General features: G+C 35.9%; 1 protein-coding gene across 2 annotated transcripts; it reads right to left on the bottom strand.

The window, feature by feature from the left end:
- Window positions 1–7,279: 7,279 nt before the first annotated feature.
- On the bottom strand, window positions 7,280–12,896 carry LOC133303410 (uncharacterized). 2 transcript variants are annotated; one of them, XM_061503322.1, is made up of 5 exons: window positions 12,780–12,896; window positions 12,060–12,240; window positions 9,161–9,259; window positions 8,904–9,055; window positions 7,280–7,830 (listed from the first exon to the last, which is right to left on the bottom strand). In XM_061503322.1, the coding sequence occupies exons 2-5, from the start codon at window positions 12,228–12,230 to the stop codon at window positions 7,443–7,445; spliced, it is 810 nt and encodes a 269-aa protein (XP_061359306.1). In that variant the 5' UTR covers window positions 12,231–12,240; window positions 12,780–12,896; the 3' UTR covers window positions 7,280–7,442. The 2 variants fall into 2 exon arrangements, with proteins under 2 accessions (XP_061359306.1, XP_061359308.1); XM_061503324.1 differs by having other exon boundaries at window positions 12,060–12,262; window positions 12,780–12,880.
- Between the last annotated feature and the right edge of the window lie 3,703 nt (window positions 12,897–16,599).

Below are 16,599 nucleotides of genomic sequence, written 5' to 3' on the forward strand. Positions count from 1 at the left end.
TCCAAAAATAATAATAATAAATAAAATCATATCAGGATAAAATAGAATAACAAAACAAGTAACAAAGTGTTGTATGAGCAGTCCACAACAATTCAAAAAAGCCACTTGCAAGCAGAGAAATCTAAGATACGGAGCTACATAACAATTGGGTAACCTAAAAAAAAAAACTTGGCGGGCTGACCCATGTGGGCTGGCGGGTTTGGCGGGTTGGTGGGTTGAAAGACTCAACCCAGCCCGCCCCATTTGGCAGGCGGGGCGGGCCAGCCCGGCGGGCTCAGCCCATTTTGCCGGCCCTAGACACAGGGGCAGATTCAAACTGCATTCAAGAAGGTCTAATTCCTACTAAATATTTTGAAAAGACTTCTGAACGGCTTAGTACTGCTAGTGGTTCAAAACTTCAGGTTAATTATAAACTTCCTAAAGCAATCATTGAAAATGATAATTTAAAAGTTGAAACACCGTTTCTCCTTGTTAAAAACCTCAAAAATGGAGTTATTCTTGGAACTCCGTTCATCAAATCTCTTTTTCCTCTAACTATCACAGATGAGGGTATAATTACTTATCATTTGGACAAACCAATTGTTTTTAAATTTCTTAAGAAACCCATCATAAGAGATTTGAATTTTATCCATTGCAAACAAAAACAAATCAATTTCCTTAAAGAAGAAATTTCTTTTAAGAATATTGAAAATCAGTTAAAGCAGCCTGAAGTTCAACAAAAGATCAAAGTTTTGCTTGAACAAATCCAAAATACAATCTGTTCTGATCTTCCGAATGCTTTTTGGCAAAGGAAAAAACATATCGTAGATCTTCCCTATGAAAAGGATTTTAATGAAAGGCAAATCCCAACCAAAGCTCGTCCAATTCAAATGAGTGGTGAACTTCTTGCCTTTTGTCAAAAAGAAATTGCTGATCTCCTTGCTAAAGGTCTCATCAGGAAAAGCAAGAGTCCTTGGTCTTGTTCTGCCTTCTACGTCAATAAGCAATCTGAAATTGAGCGTGGAACTTCACGGTTAGTTACCAATTACAAACCTCTTAATCAAGCTCTTCAATGGATTCGGTATCCGATTCCAAATAAGAAAGATCTTCTCAATCGTCTGTATTCAGCAAAAATCTTTTCTAAATTTGACATGAAATCTGGGTTTTGGCAAATCCAGCTCAATGACAATGAATGTTACAAGACAGCTTTTACTGTTCCATTTGGTCAATACGAATGGAAGGTAATGCCTTTTGGACTGAAGAATGCTCCCTCTGAATTTCAGAGAATCATGAATGATATCTTCAATCCATACTCAACTTTCACTATCGTCTACATTGATGATGTTCTTGTCTTTTCTCAATCTATTGATCAACATTTTAAACATCTTCATATTTTTGTAGATGTAATTAAGAAAAGTGGTTTAGCTCTTTCTAAATCAAAGATCAATCTTTTTCAAACAAAAATCAGGTTCCTCGGTCATACTATTTATCAAGGGACTATTACTCCAATTTGTAGAGCTATTGAATTTGCTGACAAATTTCCCAATCAAATTATTGATAAAACTCAATTACAAAGATTTCTTGGTTGTTTAAATTATGTAGCTGACTTCTTTCCTCAGCTTAATAATCTAATCAAGCCTCTCCATAATCGTCTTAAGAAATACCCTCCTCCCTGGACTGATGTTCATACTGACGTAGTCAAACAGGTCAAAGCTAAGGTAAAGGAACTTCCTTGTCTTTATCTTCCCAATCCTCAGGCTTTCAAAATTGTTGAAACTGATGCCTCTGACATAGGTTATGGTGGCATTCTTAAACAGAGAATCTCAGACAAAGAGCATATCATTGCATACACTTCAAAACATTGGAATTCAGCACAGCAAAAGTATTCCACTGTCAAAAAAGAAGTTTTAGCAATTGTTTTATGTATTTCAAAATTTCAATCTGATTTATTAAATCAAAAGTTTTTAATCTGTGTTGATTGCAAATCTGAAAAAGACATTTTATAAAAGGACGTAAAGAATCTAGCATCTAAACAAATTTTTGCTAGATGGCAGGCAATCTTAAGTGTTTTTGATTTTGAAATTGAATATCTCAAAGGCACCTCAAACTCTCTCCCTGATTATCTCACTCGTGAATTTCTGCAGGGAAGATAAACAGTGTCCTGTCATGCCGAAATCGGTAAAATCAACCTCTTCTAAAGAGAGGAAAGGAAAGCTAATCCTGGCTGGGTTAGCTAAAAAATTAGAAAAAACTGGGTCTCCAGCCCAACAACAATCTGGGTCATCTACCCAAAGAGTTGAGGATACTTCCTCTTCTAAACAATCCAAAGCAGACTATGCAATGCCAATCCAAACACTTCAAGCCTTCCAAGACCAAGGTTTGACCCATCTACCAAAGAAAACCTGGGCTGAAATAGCTTCAGAAGATGAACAGGAAGAAAGTCTTTCTGTTTTGATTGATAACCTAAAAACCAAGCAGATCTCTAACCGTCCAAACAGGGCCCTAGAAATCCAACCCAAACCTATTTCTACCCAGAAACCAAAACCTCAAACACCATACGTCTCAAAGAACAAGTTTCTAGACGTAATCCAAATGGAACCATCCTACTGGGATAATAAACCAACCAAGGTTCCTGTGAAGATCTTCCCCAAAGACTTCAAAGGACGACAATTTCATTTCAAACCACATTCTCCAACTAAAACCCAAAAATTTTATGAGTTTATTCTACTTGATTCAAACTCTATTTCCATCAAACACTATAAGAGTCCAAAAGACCCTGAGTTTATTACTCATTCAACCATCCAGATCCTCAAGGTAATCACCCCAACAGAATATGGAAATCCAAATAAAATAACCAAATTTTCCCAGCCTTATGATCCAATTGGATATAATTATTGGGACTATGAATTAGCCTGGACCAATGTCTTCTTCATGCAAAATAAAGAAAACAAACATTCATGGTTAATTTACTTTAAGCAAAATATCCAATATAATTTCCCGCAATGGTTTAATAAATGGTGGGATTATTTTGGACCAATCCTTGATATCCTTCCTCCACAAGTCTTTGAAGGAATGACAATCTTTTCCAAAAAATTTGACAATCTAGCAGATCCCTTTCCAATAGATCTGCATTTTTTCTCAAAGTTCTCTCTGGCATGGATATTTTCATGGCAGTACAATTACGGCGAGAAAACAGGCATCAGACTACCATTACTCAGGAGACAAGCTTTTGTTAAATGGTGGATAGAATTTGATGCTTCAAGAGCTTACCTAGAAAATGTCAAGCTCTGGTTTAAAAAACATCCAAAAAACATCAAGCCAGCTGATCCAGAAACCTCTCTTTTCTTGAATCAAAAGGCTCAAATCACAGCAGAATTAGCAGCATCAACCAGCAAAGAAAATTTTGCAAAGAATTTGCAAGGTATTCTTCAATTACTCCAAGAAGAAGCTGAAAGCTCTAAACAGAAGACAGGTTCTTCATCTCCATCTATCTCTTCTTCAGCAGAAGACTTCTACCAAAATGAGGATGATTGTTTTGGAATCAACTTAGCAGAAGACTGTTGAAGAAAACCACTGTAGTGACGCTGATGGCAAAATGACATGAGCATGATGTCAGCAGAAGGTGACGCATACAATGACGTAATCAAAGTGTCGGCAGAAACTGTAGCATCACGAGTCAGTTACTGTTCACTTAACCTACACTGTTCAAACAGTACCGGTCATGTAACTTATACTGTAGCAATAGTGATTTTTCAATCTATTTAAAGGGTTGCTTCAGTATGTTGAAGGCATCCTTTTCATTAGCTGAGTTTAGAGAGATAGTCTAGAGAGAGACTGCGAGGTACTTCTGAGTTTTCTCTTCTTCTCTGTTTTCTCTTTCAATCTGTATCTGTAATTGTTATATTTCCTTATGTTTGAATAAAATATGTTTTTATATCTGCTGATGTAAAATTAATTCTTCTCTTCTCATCCCCTCACGCTAGTGGAATTACCCCAGCGTTCACCTTAAATTTATTTTATGTTTTTAATTTCTGCATTTTAATTTCAGTCATTTATTTCATATAGTAGTCCGTCTACTTTCCTGCTTTCCATTTCTGCTTTAGTTTACTTCATTTCCCTCCTCACACTTCCGGAACCTTTTTTAAGTTGATCACTCATTTTGAAGGGTTTGAACAAAGGTTTTTCCAAGATTTTAGAAGATGTTGAGGATGAAGATTCAGAATTACCAGTTTTGTTAAGTTTTTCACCCAAAACTTGAAGATATTTGTTGGTGTAATTAAATTGTTCAATAAGATTTTTAAAATCCATTGGAGAGATTTGTTCATTTTCATAAAATAACCAAAAAAACTCAACTGTGAACTGAACTGAATTGTATTTAAAAAAAATTGGTTTAAAAAACCAGTTCTTAAACTGGACTGCTTGGTGTGCATGACAAACTTCTCAGAATCAGTTCTTTTTTAATTTCTGTTCCCGGGAACAAAAATGTATAGGAAACTCGTTTGGTAAAATCGGTTTATTATTTTGTTCCTAGAATGAACCGATTTAATTTTTATGCTAAGGAACAGAAAAAAGAATCAATTTTTTTTGCTTTTTTGTTCCCTGGCACAAAATGAGAAACACTTATCTCTCAATTACTCTCCACACTACCATCATCACCACCACCACCATCATCCCGACATGACCACCACTACCATTGTCACCGTTGTCGTCATACCACTAGTGTCGTTATCATCACCACCACCATTGCCATATCACCACCACCACCATCATGCCACCACTACCACCCCACCACTACACCACCGCCGCCACCGCCACTATTGTTACAGCTACTGCCGTCACCACCGCCACCATCGTCGCAGTCACTGTTGTCTCCACCACGACCATGTTATTACCACCACCACCATCGTTGCAACCACTGTCGTCACCATCATTACCACCGCCACCGCCACCAACTACCACCACCATCATCGTAGACACTGCTTTCTCCAGCACCACCATGTCTTTACCACCATCGCCGCAGTCATTGCCGTCACCACTACCACCATGCCACTGCCACCACCACCAACCACCGCCACCATCGTCGCAACCACTGCTGTCACCACCATCATCATCGCCACCATTACAATCGCCACCAACTACAACCATCATCGTCGCAATCACTGCTATCTCCACCACCACCATGTTATTACCACCTATGAAGCACCGACACTTCAAAAACTCTGACGTGTCGTGTCCGACACTTCTCGACACTCTCCGACACTTCGACACTCTCCGACACTCCAACACGCGTTATAGAAATTCAAAAAAAAGGTTCAAAGATTGGGTTGAGTTTTTAGTTCCAACTATTAGATTCGTTGGATTACGATTACCATTTTATTGAGTTTAATATAAATATTTGGGATATTTTATGTTTCTTTGCAAAATTGATGAATATTATAAGTTTAGTTTCATTTTTTTGTTACATTGTTGAATATTAAATATAATATACACTACATAAATTAGAAATATTATTTAATATCAAAATGTGTCCCAACGTGTCGAAATCTAACATTTTTTTTAAAATTAACGTGTCGGAGTGTCGTGTCGTATCGTGTCACGTGTCCCGTGTCAGTATCGGTGCTACATAGATTACCACCACCACTATCGCTGCCATCGCCGCCACAACCACCATCGTTGCAGCCACCACCACCACTACCGCTGCCGCCCCCGCCGCCACCACTACCATCGTCACTATTACCACCACTACGTCGCCACTGCCGCCGCCACCACCATACCATATGAAAAAAAAGTGTAATATGAAAAAAAATTATGCTTAACAGGAATTATATTTGTTATGTTATCAAACGCAATTCTCATTCTCGGAATAAAAATATAACATGTTATCAAACACATTTTTTTTTCTCATAAACTAGTCCAAGGCACAGAAATATAAAAGAATTGTTTCTTTTCAGAAACAGTGCCATGGAACAGAATAGTTGTCATACACACCCTTAAGAAACCATGAACATAATTGATTTTTATTTTCTTTTTCTCTTATTTTTTTATTTATCTTATTTTCTCTAATTTTCTTCTTTATTTATTTTGTTCATTCTTTTATCTTTATTTTTATTACTTTATTTCTTTAGTTTTTTATTTTTATTTTTATTTTTATTTTATGTATCTTTCTCTCTTATTTTTACTTTATTTTATTTATTTTTATTTGTTTATTGCTTTTTTTTCCTTCAATTTTATGTTTTTTTTTCCTCAATATTTTCATACTTTACAAATGTGAATCTCATATGTCTTTGTTTCAAATAAAAATTATGAGAATTATGCAATTCAAACCAGTTCAGAAATGGTTCCAAACCAGTTTGAAAATGGTTCTAGTTTGGAACTTGTTCAAAACTAATTCAGAATTCAGGTCGAACTGGTTCGAACCAAACTGAACCAGTTCAATTAAAAGAAAAAGTTTGGTTCAAAGAACTGAATCGGTTTAAACCAGTTCTATTTGATTCTGAAAAAAGAATCCAGCTCAGTTCAACCCATGCCCACCCCTACATATATCAACCAACTTTTTGGGAGAATAAATCTTCTTATGTCTTACTTTAACATGACTATGTGATTGAAAATTTTCGATTTCAATCACAAAACCCCTTACAATTTCACTTTATCTTATACACACACATAAAAGTATATGAAGTCTATATAAGATCATGTGAAAAGAAGATAGAGATAAAGAAAATAAGGACTCTACACTTTTATATGTGTGTAAAAGATAATTTTATCTCCTATAATATGAAAGACATTAAACCCCTTACAATTTTATTGAAGAAATTCTAAAATGAAAAGGAGAAAATAATCATTTTAATTGTTGACAGTTGATTCTAAATGAAGGGTATGATCGTGTTAAGGAATGAAAGGATTCATTCCCACCAAGAAACTAATTCTGCAAACAACCATCTGAACGGCAGAAATCATGTCATATTTTACATTGGCAGAACAGAGATTAATCAACAAACCAAACAACAAAATGTATGATATTGGCCAAGAGTCACCAGATCAAAAGTGTATAAGGCATACAACTACAAAAATCCACCTTCAAAATGTTTTCACAGTGGTATACATATCTTCAAAGAGATAAGATCCGTTTACAAAATTTTTTTGCAAATTACACTAAGTATGACCGGTTCTACTCTCATGATTAAAGTATGACCAGTCATACTTAGTGTAGTTTGTAAGAGTTTGTAAACAAAAAATTTGTAAATATAACATTCTCCATCTTTAGAAAAGAATATTGTTTCAATTGTTAAATATGGGAAAAAATAAGCATATATTTAGATAAGGTTTAGTCCCGAACCTTACCAACAGAAAAAAATAATGGGAAAACTAAAAGTCCATATATTACATCTGTTCAACATCAACAACCAAAAAAACATCACTAAGAATTGCTCCTAAGTACAGTGTAAAAGCTATTACTCTATATTCTATAAAAGCCAATTGATAGTAATGTTGCCAAGCCATGTGAACAATGGGAACTGAACCAAAGCAATGAAGAGTAACAGATAGTGGTGTTTGCTCGAGTCATAACTCCTGACCTCTGCAAAAAGGACTCTCTTCATTGTTTTCACCAAGAATATTCCCATGCATAAACAGGTCCATGGCATCAAAAAGTAGTAGGAGTAGCCTGAAATTATTCTTCCAAGAACAGCCAAACATATGCCAGTGAAAGTATACCCAGCATATGCTATAATGTCCAGCAGGGGTGCTTCTCCACTGCCCAATGAAAGCAATGTCACCTTAAGCAGTGCGGTTTGCATAAACCAACCAAGCAATCCCTTGATGAATAACAAGTTCAAAGCTTCTGGACTAAACCTGGACATAAATACAGCATCATTAAGAAACCATGACAAACTATAGGAAAAAATGGAGATAGAACAAATGAGCTATATGAACTAAACAAAATTCTGAGTGTAACTTGCCAAAACCCAACTTTGAAAATTTGAAAATGGTAATCATGATGAAAATACAATTAGCAATGTCTATAACATCTAAAAGTTCAACACTTATCTGGCTTCCGAAAAAGTTCTTACAGATAGGTGGAAACAACATAGAATAGAAATAATTTTGGACTTGAAAAATAACAACCAAAACAACTTGTGCACTCAAGACAACAAAAGGAGGTGAGGTGACTACAGAAAATCATACTCTGACAATGCATAAATTCCTTGCAACAAACAAAGTTGCCAATGTTGAACACTGCGGATAGAGTACCATGTGTCTTATTGCACCAGGTAGGTGGCGATTTGTATTCTCCTCCCCGCCACACCCATATCACACAAAGCCTTTTCACATAATGATTTACCAACACTTCATCACAGAGCAATTGAAATTCACAGCACAGAATTGGGATATTAGGAGTAAAACAGATTTATCAATTACTTAAAGATCATCCTAATCAAGGACAACAGCATATAGTTAACAATGTGGTACCTGTCATCCATAACAATTCAATAGTCCCTAATTACTACTACAAGTAGCATTTCATAAGTCTTAAAAGTCAGTTTCGAAAAGGCTAATGTCAACAACAGGTGTTTTAGCATGAGCAGGAAAATTTATTCTGCTAAAATTTACGCTGAGTTCTAACCCTGCGGACAAAGAGTGGAACTCTAGGCTGCAAACAATGTAAGTTAAAAATAGAAGGTAAGCTGCTTGATTTTGGGGGGGAAAAGAGGAATCCCTATTATGCAGCGCAGTGACAATAAAACTTGCACTATAAAAAAGGCAAGAAATTTTACAAAACACATAAATGATATACAGATACACAAGGCACAAGTACAAACAGGGTATAGTGAGGGGTAATACTGCTAACTACAAATTTGAGAAAAATAAATCGAACATGTCAGTATTATACTATGGGACAGAGGTACAGGAAGAAGAGTACTTACTTTCCTTGAAGACCCAATGAGAGGCCAGCTAGAACGAGGTAGGTACCAAATGCCATTAATGGAATATATAGGTCTGGTGCGTTTATGTCATAAATTGGTGGTTTATAGGAGAGCCTACCCCCTACTGGTTCAGTAATTCTAGTCCAATGACCCTGAACCAGAAAAGAAAAAAGATAAGGGCAGCATGAAGATAAAATAAGATAATCAAATGAAAATTCAAGGAGAGGAATGAAGAAAAGTGTGACATTACTGCTTACCCTGTGCAGGAATGGAAACAAAACCACCTTCAATTTGTTCTTAACATAATGGTCATTCACTTGAAAGTAGTATTGGGGATCAGAGAAATATCTACTTATCTGTTATTCAATAGAGAAGATTAATTTTAAAAAAAAAAACCTTCAATTCAAACATTGAGAGAATATATATAACTGGTAATCAAAGATAGCAAATTAAGGTCCATTAAGCTTTTCAATGTCATTTTTCAGCTACATTGGTTTATCCCACCAAAAGCAGTCAAGCCTAATTTATTGATATGTAATCATTATTGAAGGGAGCATAATGCCATATAAGAATTATATTTTAAAAGTAAATCTTGGAACATTTCAATTTTTCTTCAAAATATTAAATGTTAAGTCCATATACTAAAGTGCCAAGTTGTGCACAATAGTTTCTGAAAATCAATAGATACGTATTGCTGAGATGATATACCAACTACTTAGAAACAGGGGTTGAATTTGAAGAGGTTATGCCAGTTTTCCCCGAATGATCAGTTGTAGTAGACACAATTTAAGCATAAGGAAGACAGGGAAACAGAAAACAATTCGAGCTTTGAAGTTCATATAAGAAATAACAATGACTAAATACTCAAATTGGCCTTCTAAATATACACGGTACATCAAGTTGGTCTTCCAAAGACTTAGGACATCAATTTAGACCTTCTTATTTAAAATGAACATCAATTTAGTCACTCAATTGATCTTTGAAGTCAATTTGGTCCCTAAATTAATGCTTACTTTACACTATGAAGGATGAATTTGATATCCAAAATCTTTGGAGGACCAACTCGATGTCCCAACTCCCACATATCTTTGAAGGACCAATTTGAGTATTTACTTGAATAACAACTATAAAGAAACATTAAAAGACATAATTTTACAAACCAGGTGGCAATATATATATATATATATATATATATATATATGGTAAAATCATTTCTGCAGTCGCTTTATGTACAGCACCGACAGGTGTATGGTTATGATTCCTCACATTTAATGCTTTCATCCTTTGTATGGTTATGATTCCCTACTTTTAATGCTTTCAAATATATATGACAAGTATTTGATTGCTGCACATACAGCAGCTGTAGAAATATAAATCCCTATATATATATATATATATATATATATATATATGGGATACGATCATTTGACACCAGTATCAAATTTAAAGTTTGACACCTTATCTGAGAGTCATTAGATAAAAAAAAAAAATCAATGGTGACACATGCTTACAAATCAAAGTCGTTGATCTTTTTTGATCTAACGACTTTCAGATGAGATGTCAAACTCTGAATTTGACACTGGTGTCAAAGGATCCTACCTTATATATATATATAGGGTTTGGCGTTTATCATTTTAAATGACATAAGATGTCATTTTAAGAGAGAGATAGACACAAGGAATGGAAATCATAGGAAAGAAAGTGAGTGATTTTTTTTTTAATTTAAATTTTAAATAAAAAATATTTTCTTGTGTCTGTCTCTCTCTTAAAATGACATAACTTTATGTCATTTAAAATGACAAACACTTTTTCCATATATATATATATATATATATATATATAGGATACCATTGATCCTATTTATATCCAACGGCTTTGATTTATTAAATATGTGAGTCATTAGATGCAAGCAAATCCTGGAAAGCACCATATATATATATATAGGATACCGTTGATCCTATTTATAACCAACGGCTTTGATTTATTAAATATGTGAGTCATTAGATGCAAGCAAATCCTGGAAAGCACCAGCACCAACACGGACTTTTAAAAAAAAATTGCGTGTCGGACACCGACACGCGGTCAACATTTTGAGACACGCGGTCAACGCTACGACACATTCTGATACGCGTTTTCGACACGCGGTGAACGCTCCTACATGCATCCGACACTTTTATTTTTTTATTTTATTAATTAAACATGAAAAAATAATTTGTAAATCAATTTTTTTCTAATATGGGAATTTGATATGAAATATTATTTTTTCTTTATATTTATGTTTTGAATATTTGAATATTTGATTGGTTATATGACTTATTATGGGATGCTATATGTATTAAATATAAATTATATTATATATATTAAAAATATTATTTAATATCAAAACGTGTCCTAACGTGTCGAAATATGGCATTTTTTAGTATTAACGTGCCGGTAGGGGTGTTAACGAGTCTAGCCGAGCCAGGCTTTGGTCTTAAAAGGCTAAGTCTGTGTTTAAATGTGTCAGTTTCGCCTAGCCTATTACCTATTATGAATATAATTATCGGTCTGTGGCTTAACTTATTTACAAAAAAATAAAAGTCTGGTTTAGTCTGTTAGACTGTTAAAAAAAAAAGACAATAAAATTTTATCCAAACAGAATATACAATCAACAACACTGATAATTCCACAAAGATTTATAGATTCAATGTGTATCCAAATAACATAATATAGAACAAAATCATTCAAAAAGTCTGTTTAACCAATAAAATGGGGTGAAATGGTTGAGGAGAGAGAGAGAGCTATTATGAGTAATATAAAAATATAAAATAAAAATAAAAGTTAGTATACTGGGCCAGCCTGAGAGGCTCGAAGACCGGCCTTTAGAATTGGAGCTTGAGGCCTCTTTATTAAACGAGCTTTTATACAAGTCTGAGCCTGATCCAACAATCAATTTTGACATGTAAGCTCAGGCCTTCACGAGCCGGGCCAAGGCCCCTGGTTCGTTTAGCACCCTTACGTGTCGGCGTGTCATGTTGTGTCCCGTGTCGGTGTCGGTGCAACAAAGTTCAAATCAATGACTAAAATTTGGTATAAGAATAACATGCCCCTATATATATATATATATATATATATATATATATATATATATATATATATTTGCTACTTAGTACTTACATTGCTTTGGACATACTCAGAGCTGGATCCTAATATTTTTCCTCCATATGCACCCAATCCACCTCGAATGAGTCCTGAACCCGCAACATTAAATGCACTCTCAAAAGGATTAGGTTGCGAGCTTGTCGGGGGCTGCGGTGCCCCAGGTTGGGATCCAACGTTATTATACATTCTTACTGCCCTGATTAAAAAAAAGAAGCAATCTGAAACAACTTCAATGTGCAGAAAAATCAACATCATAATAAATGATACACGAGATCTATTTCTAAGACAGATTGGCATTCCATAAGGTATAGAAACCAACACTTCAACAAATTATTAACAAAAACAAAATGCTTCGTCACATTGTAGGCAACTAATGAATTCAGTGAGAGAGAATAATAAGCATGAATGACAGAGAAGACACCATTTTATCAATTTTCATATATCAATGAATTGAACAGGTGCGACGCTATCAGCAACACAAATAAACACCAAAATAATCGTAGATTCAAGATCCATAAAAAAAAAAGGAAAACAAAAATGAAAATTCGAAGTTGCAAGCAAATCTGAAAACAACCCAATAAGGAACAGAGAGAAAAGTTGCAAGCTTTAAACCAAGAGAGAGAGAGAGCAAAATCGTTTACGGTGTAGAGAGAGAAAGGAACAGAATTTGAATAGATATTAATAGGAAAAAGTGGAATTCAAATCTGCGGAGAGATCTGAAGAGGAAGAACGAACCTCAAGGAGAAGAATCACGGTGGTTTAAACAACAAGAAGAAGAAGAAAAAGATGAAGAACTGCGTCTCGGAGAAGGAACTGAGAACTGAGAAGGAGCCTCCTGCACAAGCAAAACCGGTATTTGGTAAACTCTTCCCTTTTTCTTTTTTTCTTTTTTTTTATATTATCATTTTGTGTCATTTTAGTGGAAATATTAGTTTCAATAATTTTTTTTTTACAAAAAGTAATTATTTATAATTAAAAAATAATAATATTTTTATAAGTAAAAATTATAAACAAAAATTAAAGTAAGTAAAAAAAATTATAAGAATTTAAATGATAAAATATCGTGACTGATATTTAAAAAATGAGATAGGATAAGCCTATTTCTGTTCGTGTCTATTTTTTCTATTCATTTTCAAAAGTGTTAGATCAAATCTCAATAAATATTTATCTTTTCTCTCTCCTCATAAGATCCTAATCTAATGATGTTAAAAATTAGTAAGATATATATATATATATATATATATATATATATATACACGCGAAAGAAGGTAGGCATAATACAATATCTCAAAAAAAAAACATAAATAGAAACCAAAATCTACATAGGTAGAAATTATCAAAAAGAAATTTTATTGTAACGAGGGATTTGAGTAAGTTGTATTAGATTACATGTTCAATTTCCATTTGTTTTAAAAAGAAGTTATTGAAGCCTTAAAAAAATTAATTTAGTTATTTTGGTTATTAAATACATCTTTTATTTTATCTTTGACCAAAGTATGTCTACGCGTTTTGTTGTGAAAATAACCTTAAACTATTGCAATTAGGAAATCTTATAAAAAATGTACTCTTTAAAATTCAAACTTTTTTTCTTTCTTTTTTGAGATTATCTTTGATAATCTCATAGTTTTTCTATGGACTAATTCGAAGTTCGGGACGAATCCATGATTAAGACTTTAAACTCCTCTCGAATATAATATTAGAGAGAATCGAATACATACTTACTCTCATTTGCTCAACTCTCTCATGCATCAATTGAATTACCATCATTTAACAATAAAATTTAAAATTCAATCTTTTCTTTAAGTACCTAACTTGTTTATTACCGCATTTAACCCTTACTAGTGAATTACACCTAATGTTAATTATGATAAATCTTAATCTAAATTGTTTTGTTAAACTATGGGGTGTCACATTAGAATGACCCTTCTATTTCTTTTTTACAATCACATCGTTACATCAACAACTGTACCGTTGGGATCTATAAGCCCACTATGTTCCCTTTGGGGATGGAGTCACTATATGGATTATATCCTTAGCTCAGGTAGAGACCAAGCTAAGAGGCACTGTTCCAAATATGAAGCAAGCAATCAATAATGGGATTAGGTGTGTGTATGTTTGACTCAATGTAAATGGGCAGAATAACGATACATAAGATACCTTCTTGGTGTTCCCAGGGGGCTTATTTATAGGGGAAGGTGATGTGAACCTGGTGTGGGCAGACACTGTTGGGCGTGGCAAGCGCTGCTATGATAGCAGCGATGCGCCCCTATGCTTGGCGATGTCAGCGTGTGACAAAGGGAAGTTTCCTCTTATGGTATCTGGGGTGGTCACCTTTGGCGGTTAGGGTCCCAAGACGGGACATTTTGGTGTTTCCCCTAGGGAGTGTCGTCGCGTTGGGGGTTGGGGTGCTGACAGCTGATAGGGCTGACGTGGATAGGGGGATGAGATTGGGCTTGGACCTTTGGGTCGCTGTGTTGTTGGGCTATCCGGAACAACAACTGTATTGTACGTCACTAGTTAACAGAATAACTTGAATAGATAATTGAATTAAGAATAATATTATATGTAATTAATAAGTTGATGAATTAGTTAAAAAAACAAGATCTTGAATTGATTCAAAATGAAATTGTAAGAACTACAAACTTAATTAAACATTCAAAGATATGGCTAGTTTAAGATTTGGAAATCACCATAGGCATATTTTGCGTTGTCCTTGACGGAATGAAGCTACCATAATATCATCTTTCCCTCGATGTGATGTGGAAGTCAGGTGAAGATGCCTATAGGTTTCCAAAAGTATTATAGGGAAATATTTGGTGAACATACTTTAAGAGCACATATCTCAGATGTGGAAATTATCATCATTGATATTGATTAATATACCTGATTAATGAAAGGGATATAAGAAGGATGGAGAAATCAACAGTGATGATTGATTTTTGTGATGTATATGAGAAAAAAATAGTCTTGTTTAAGTGTGTTCCGGATGGCCCAACAGCAGTGGCCCAAAGGCCAGAGCCCCATCATAACTCCTTATCCACATCAGCCCTACCAACTGGCAACCCTCCCCAACTCCCAATGAAACGACACTCCCTATGGGAGACACCAAAATGTCCCATCTCGGGACCCCAACCCCCAAAGGCAGTCGCCCCAGATGCCATAAAAGGTAACTGCCCCTTTGACATACGCTGGCATCGCTAGGCGCATCGCTGCTATCATAGCAGCGCCTGTCACGCCCAACAGCATCTGCTATTATGAGCAGATCCCAAGAAGGGTTGACCCCTTCCTCACCAACCCAAAGAAGGCTCATACGACCTCCTTATAAATAGCCATCTTTGGCACACCAAAGAAGCATCTTATGTATCGTTATTATGCCCATTATATTGAATCACATTACACACACCTAACCCCATTGTTAATTGCTTGCTACATACTTGGAACAGTACCTCTTAGCTTGGTCTCTACATGTGCTAAGGGTATCATCCATACAGTGATTCTCTCCCCAAAGGAAACATAGTCGGCTTATAGATCCCTATGGGTACATTGGCGCCGTCTATGGGAACTATAAACTTCTATTCCCATTCTCCAACCAAAGACGTAAAGGAGGCATCCCACTTTCTGACAGCTAAACATGGTTGTCACGACGAGAAGAGCAGAACAAACTAGAGTCGTTACCCCTTAAGGTCATGTGCAAACAGTTCATCCCAACTCACTGCCATCCATGCATTCAGCCCCAACTGAACAACCAGCCGGTGAAGCCCTTTTCCTGGTACTGCAATCTATTGACCCACCATTACCTGCAGCAGACGCTAGGGCTGTACAGTTGAATCGCCGCGTGGCTATACGCGAAATGCAAGGAGAAAACTTGATCCCAAATCAGCCTCCATCACCAGGAGTTCGTTTTGGGATGCCACTCCCCATCCCTGGCCCACAAATCATTCCCCCAACTCACCACCAACGACCGGCCAGAAGTCAGCCTGTCGCTATGTACAACGACCATCGAGTTCATGTGGCCGCCCCATATCCCCCAGTACCTTACACCCACAATGTTGCTTCCCCTTAACCCCCACCTTTCCCTACTGGCTTTCCATTCCACGGTTACGCAATACCGCCCCATAATGCTATCATCCCGCAACCCCAAGGATCAGGCATAAACCCGGGCCCGCCACAGTATGGCGCTCATCAAGCCATATCCCTCTCTTACTCTGTTGAGGCCCCCCAAGCACCACATCCACCACCAGACCTACATGCTCGTAACTCGAACTTAAAGTAACACCTGCCAATACCTCAGGACGCAACAAACCCCTGACTGATAGTCTACGCCTAACGCCCATACCCCTCGGATTCAAAGGACCGTCAAATATCACAACATATGTAGGCAACACTGATCCTTTCGAATGGATCCAGAAATTTGAGGCAGCAATGACACTGCATGGCGAGACAGACCTCCTTATGTGCAGGACTTTCCCTACACTCCTGGGGGGTAGAGCTTCGACATGGTACACCACTTTGTCAACAGGGAGTATAGCATCCTAGGATGATCTGGCCAGCAAAT

Source organism: Gastrolobium bilobum, unplaced genomic scaffold, assembly GCF_033153095.1.
Source record: "Gastrolobium bilobum isolate Gb01-03AN ecotype WA unplaced genomic scaffold, APGP_CSIRO_Gbil_v1 utg137062, whole genome shotgun sequence".
NCBI lineage: Eukaryota > Viridiplantae > Streptophyta > Magnoliopsida > Fabales > Fabaceae > Gastrolobium > Gastrolobium bilobum.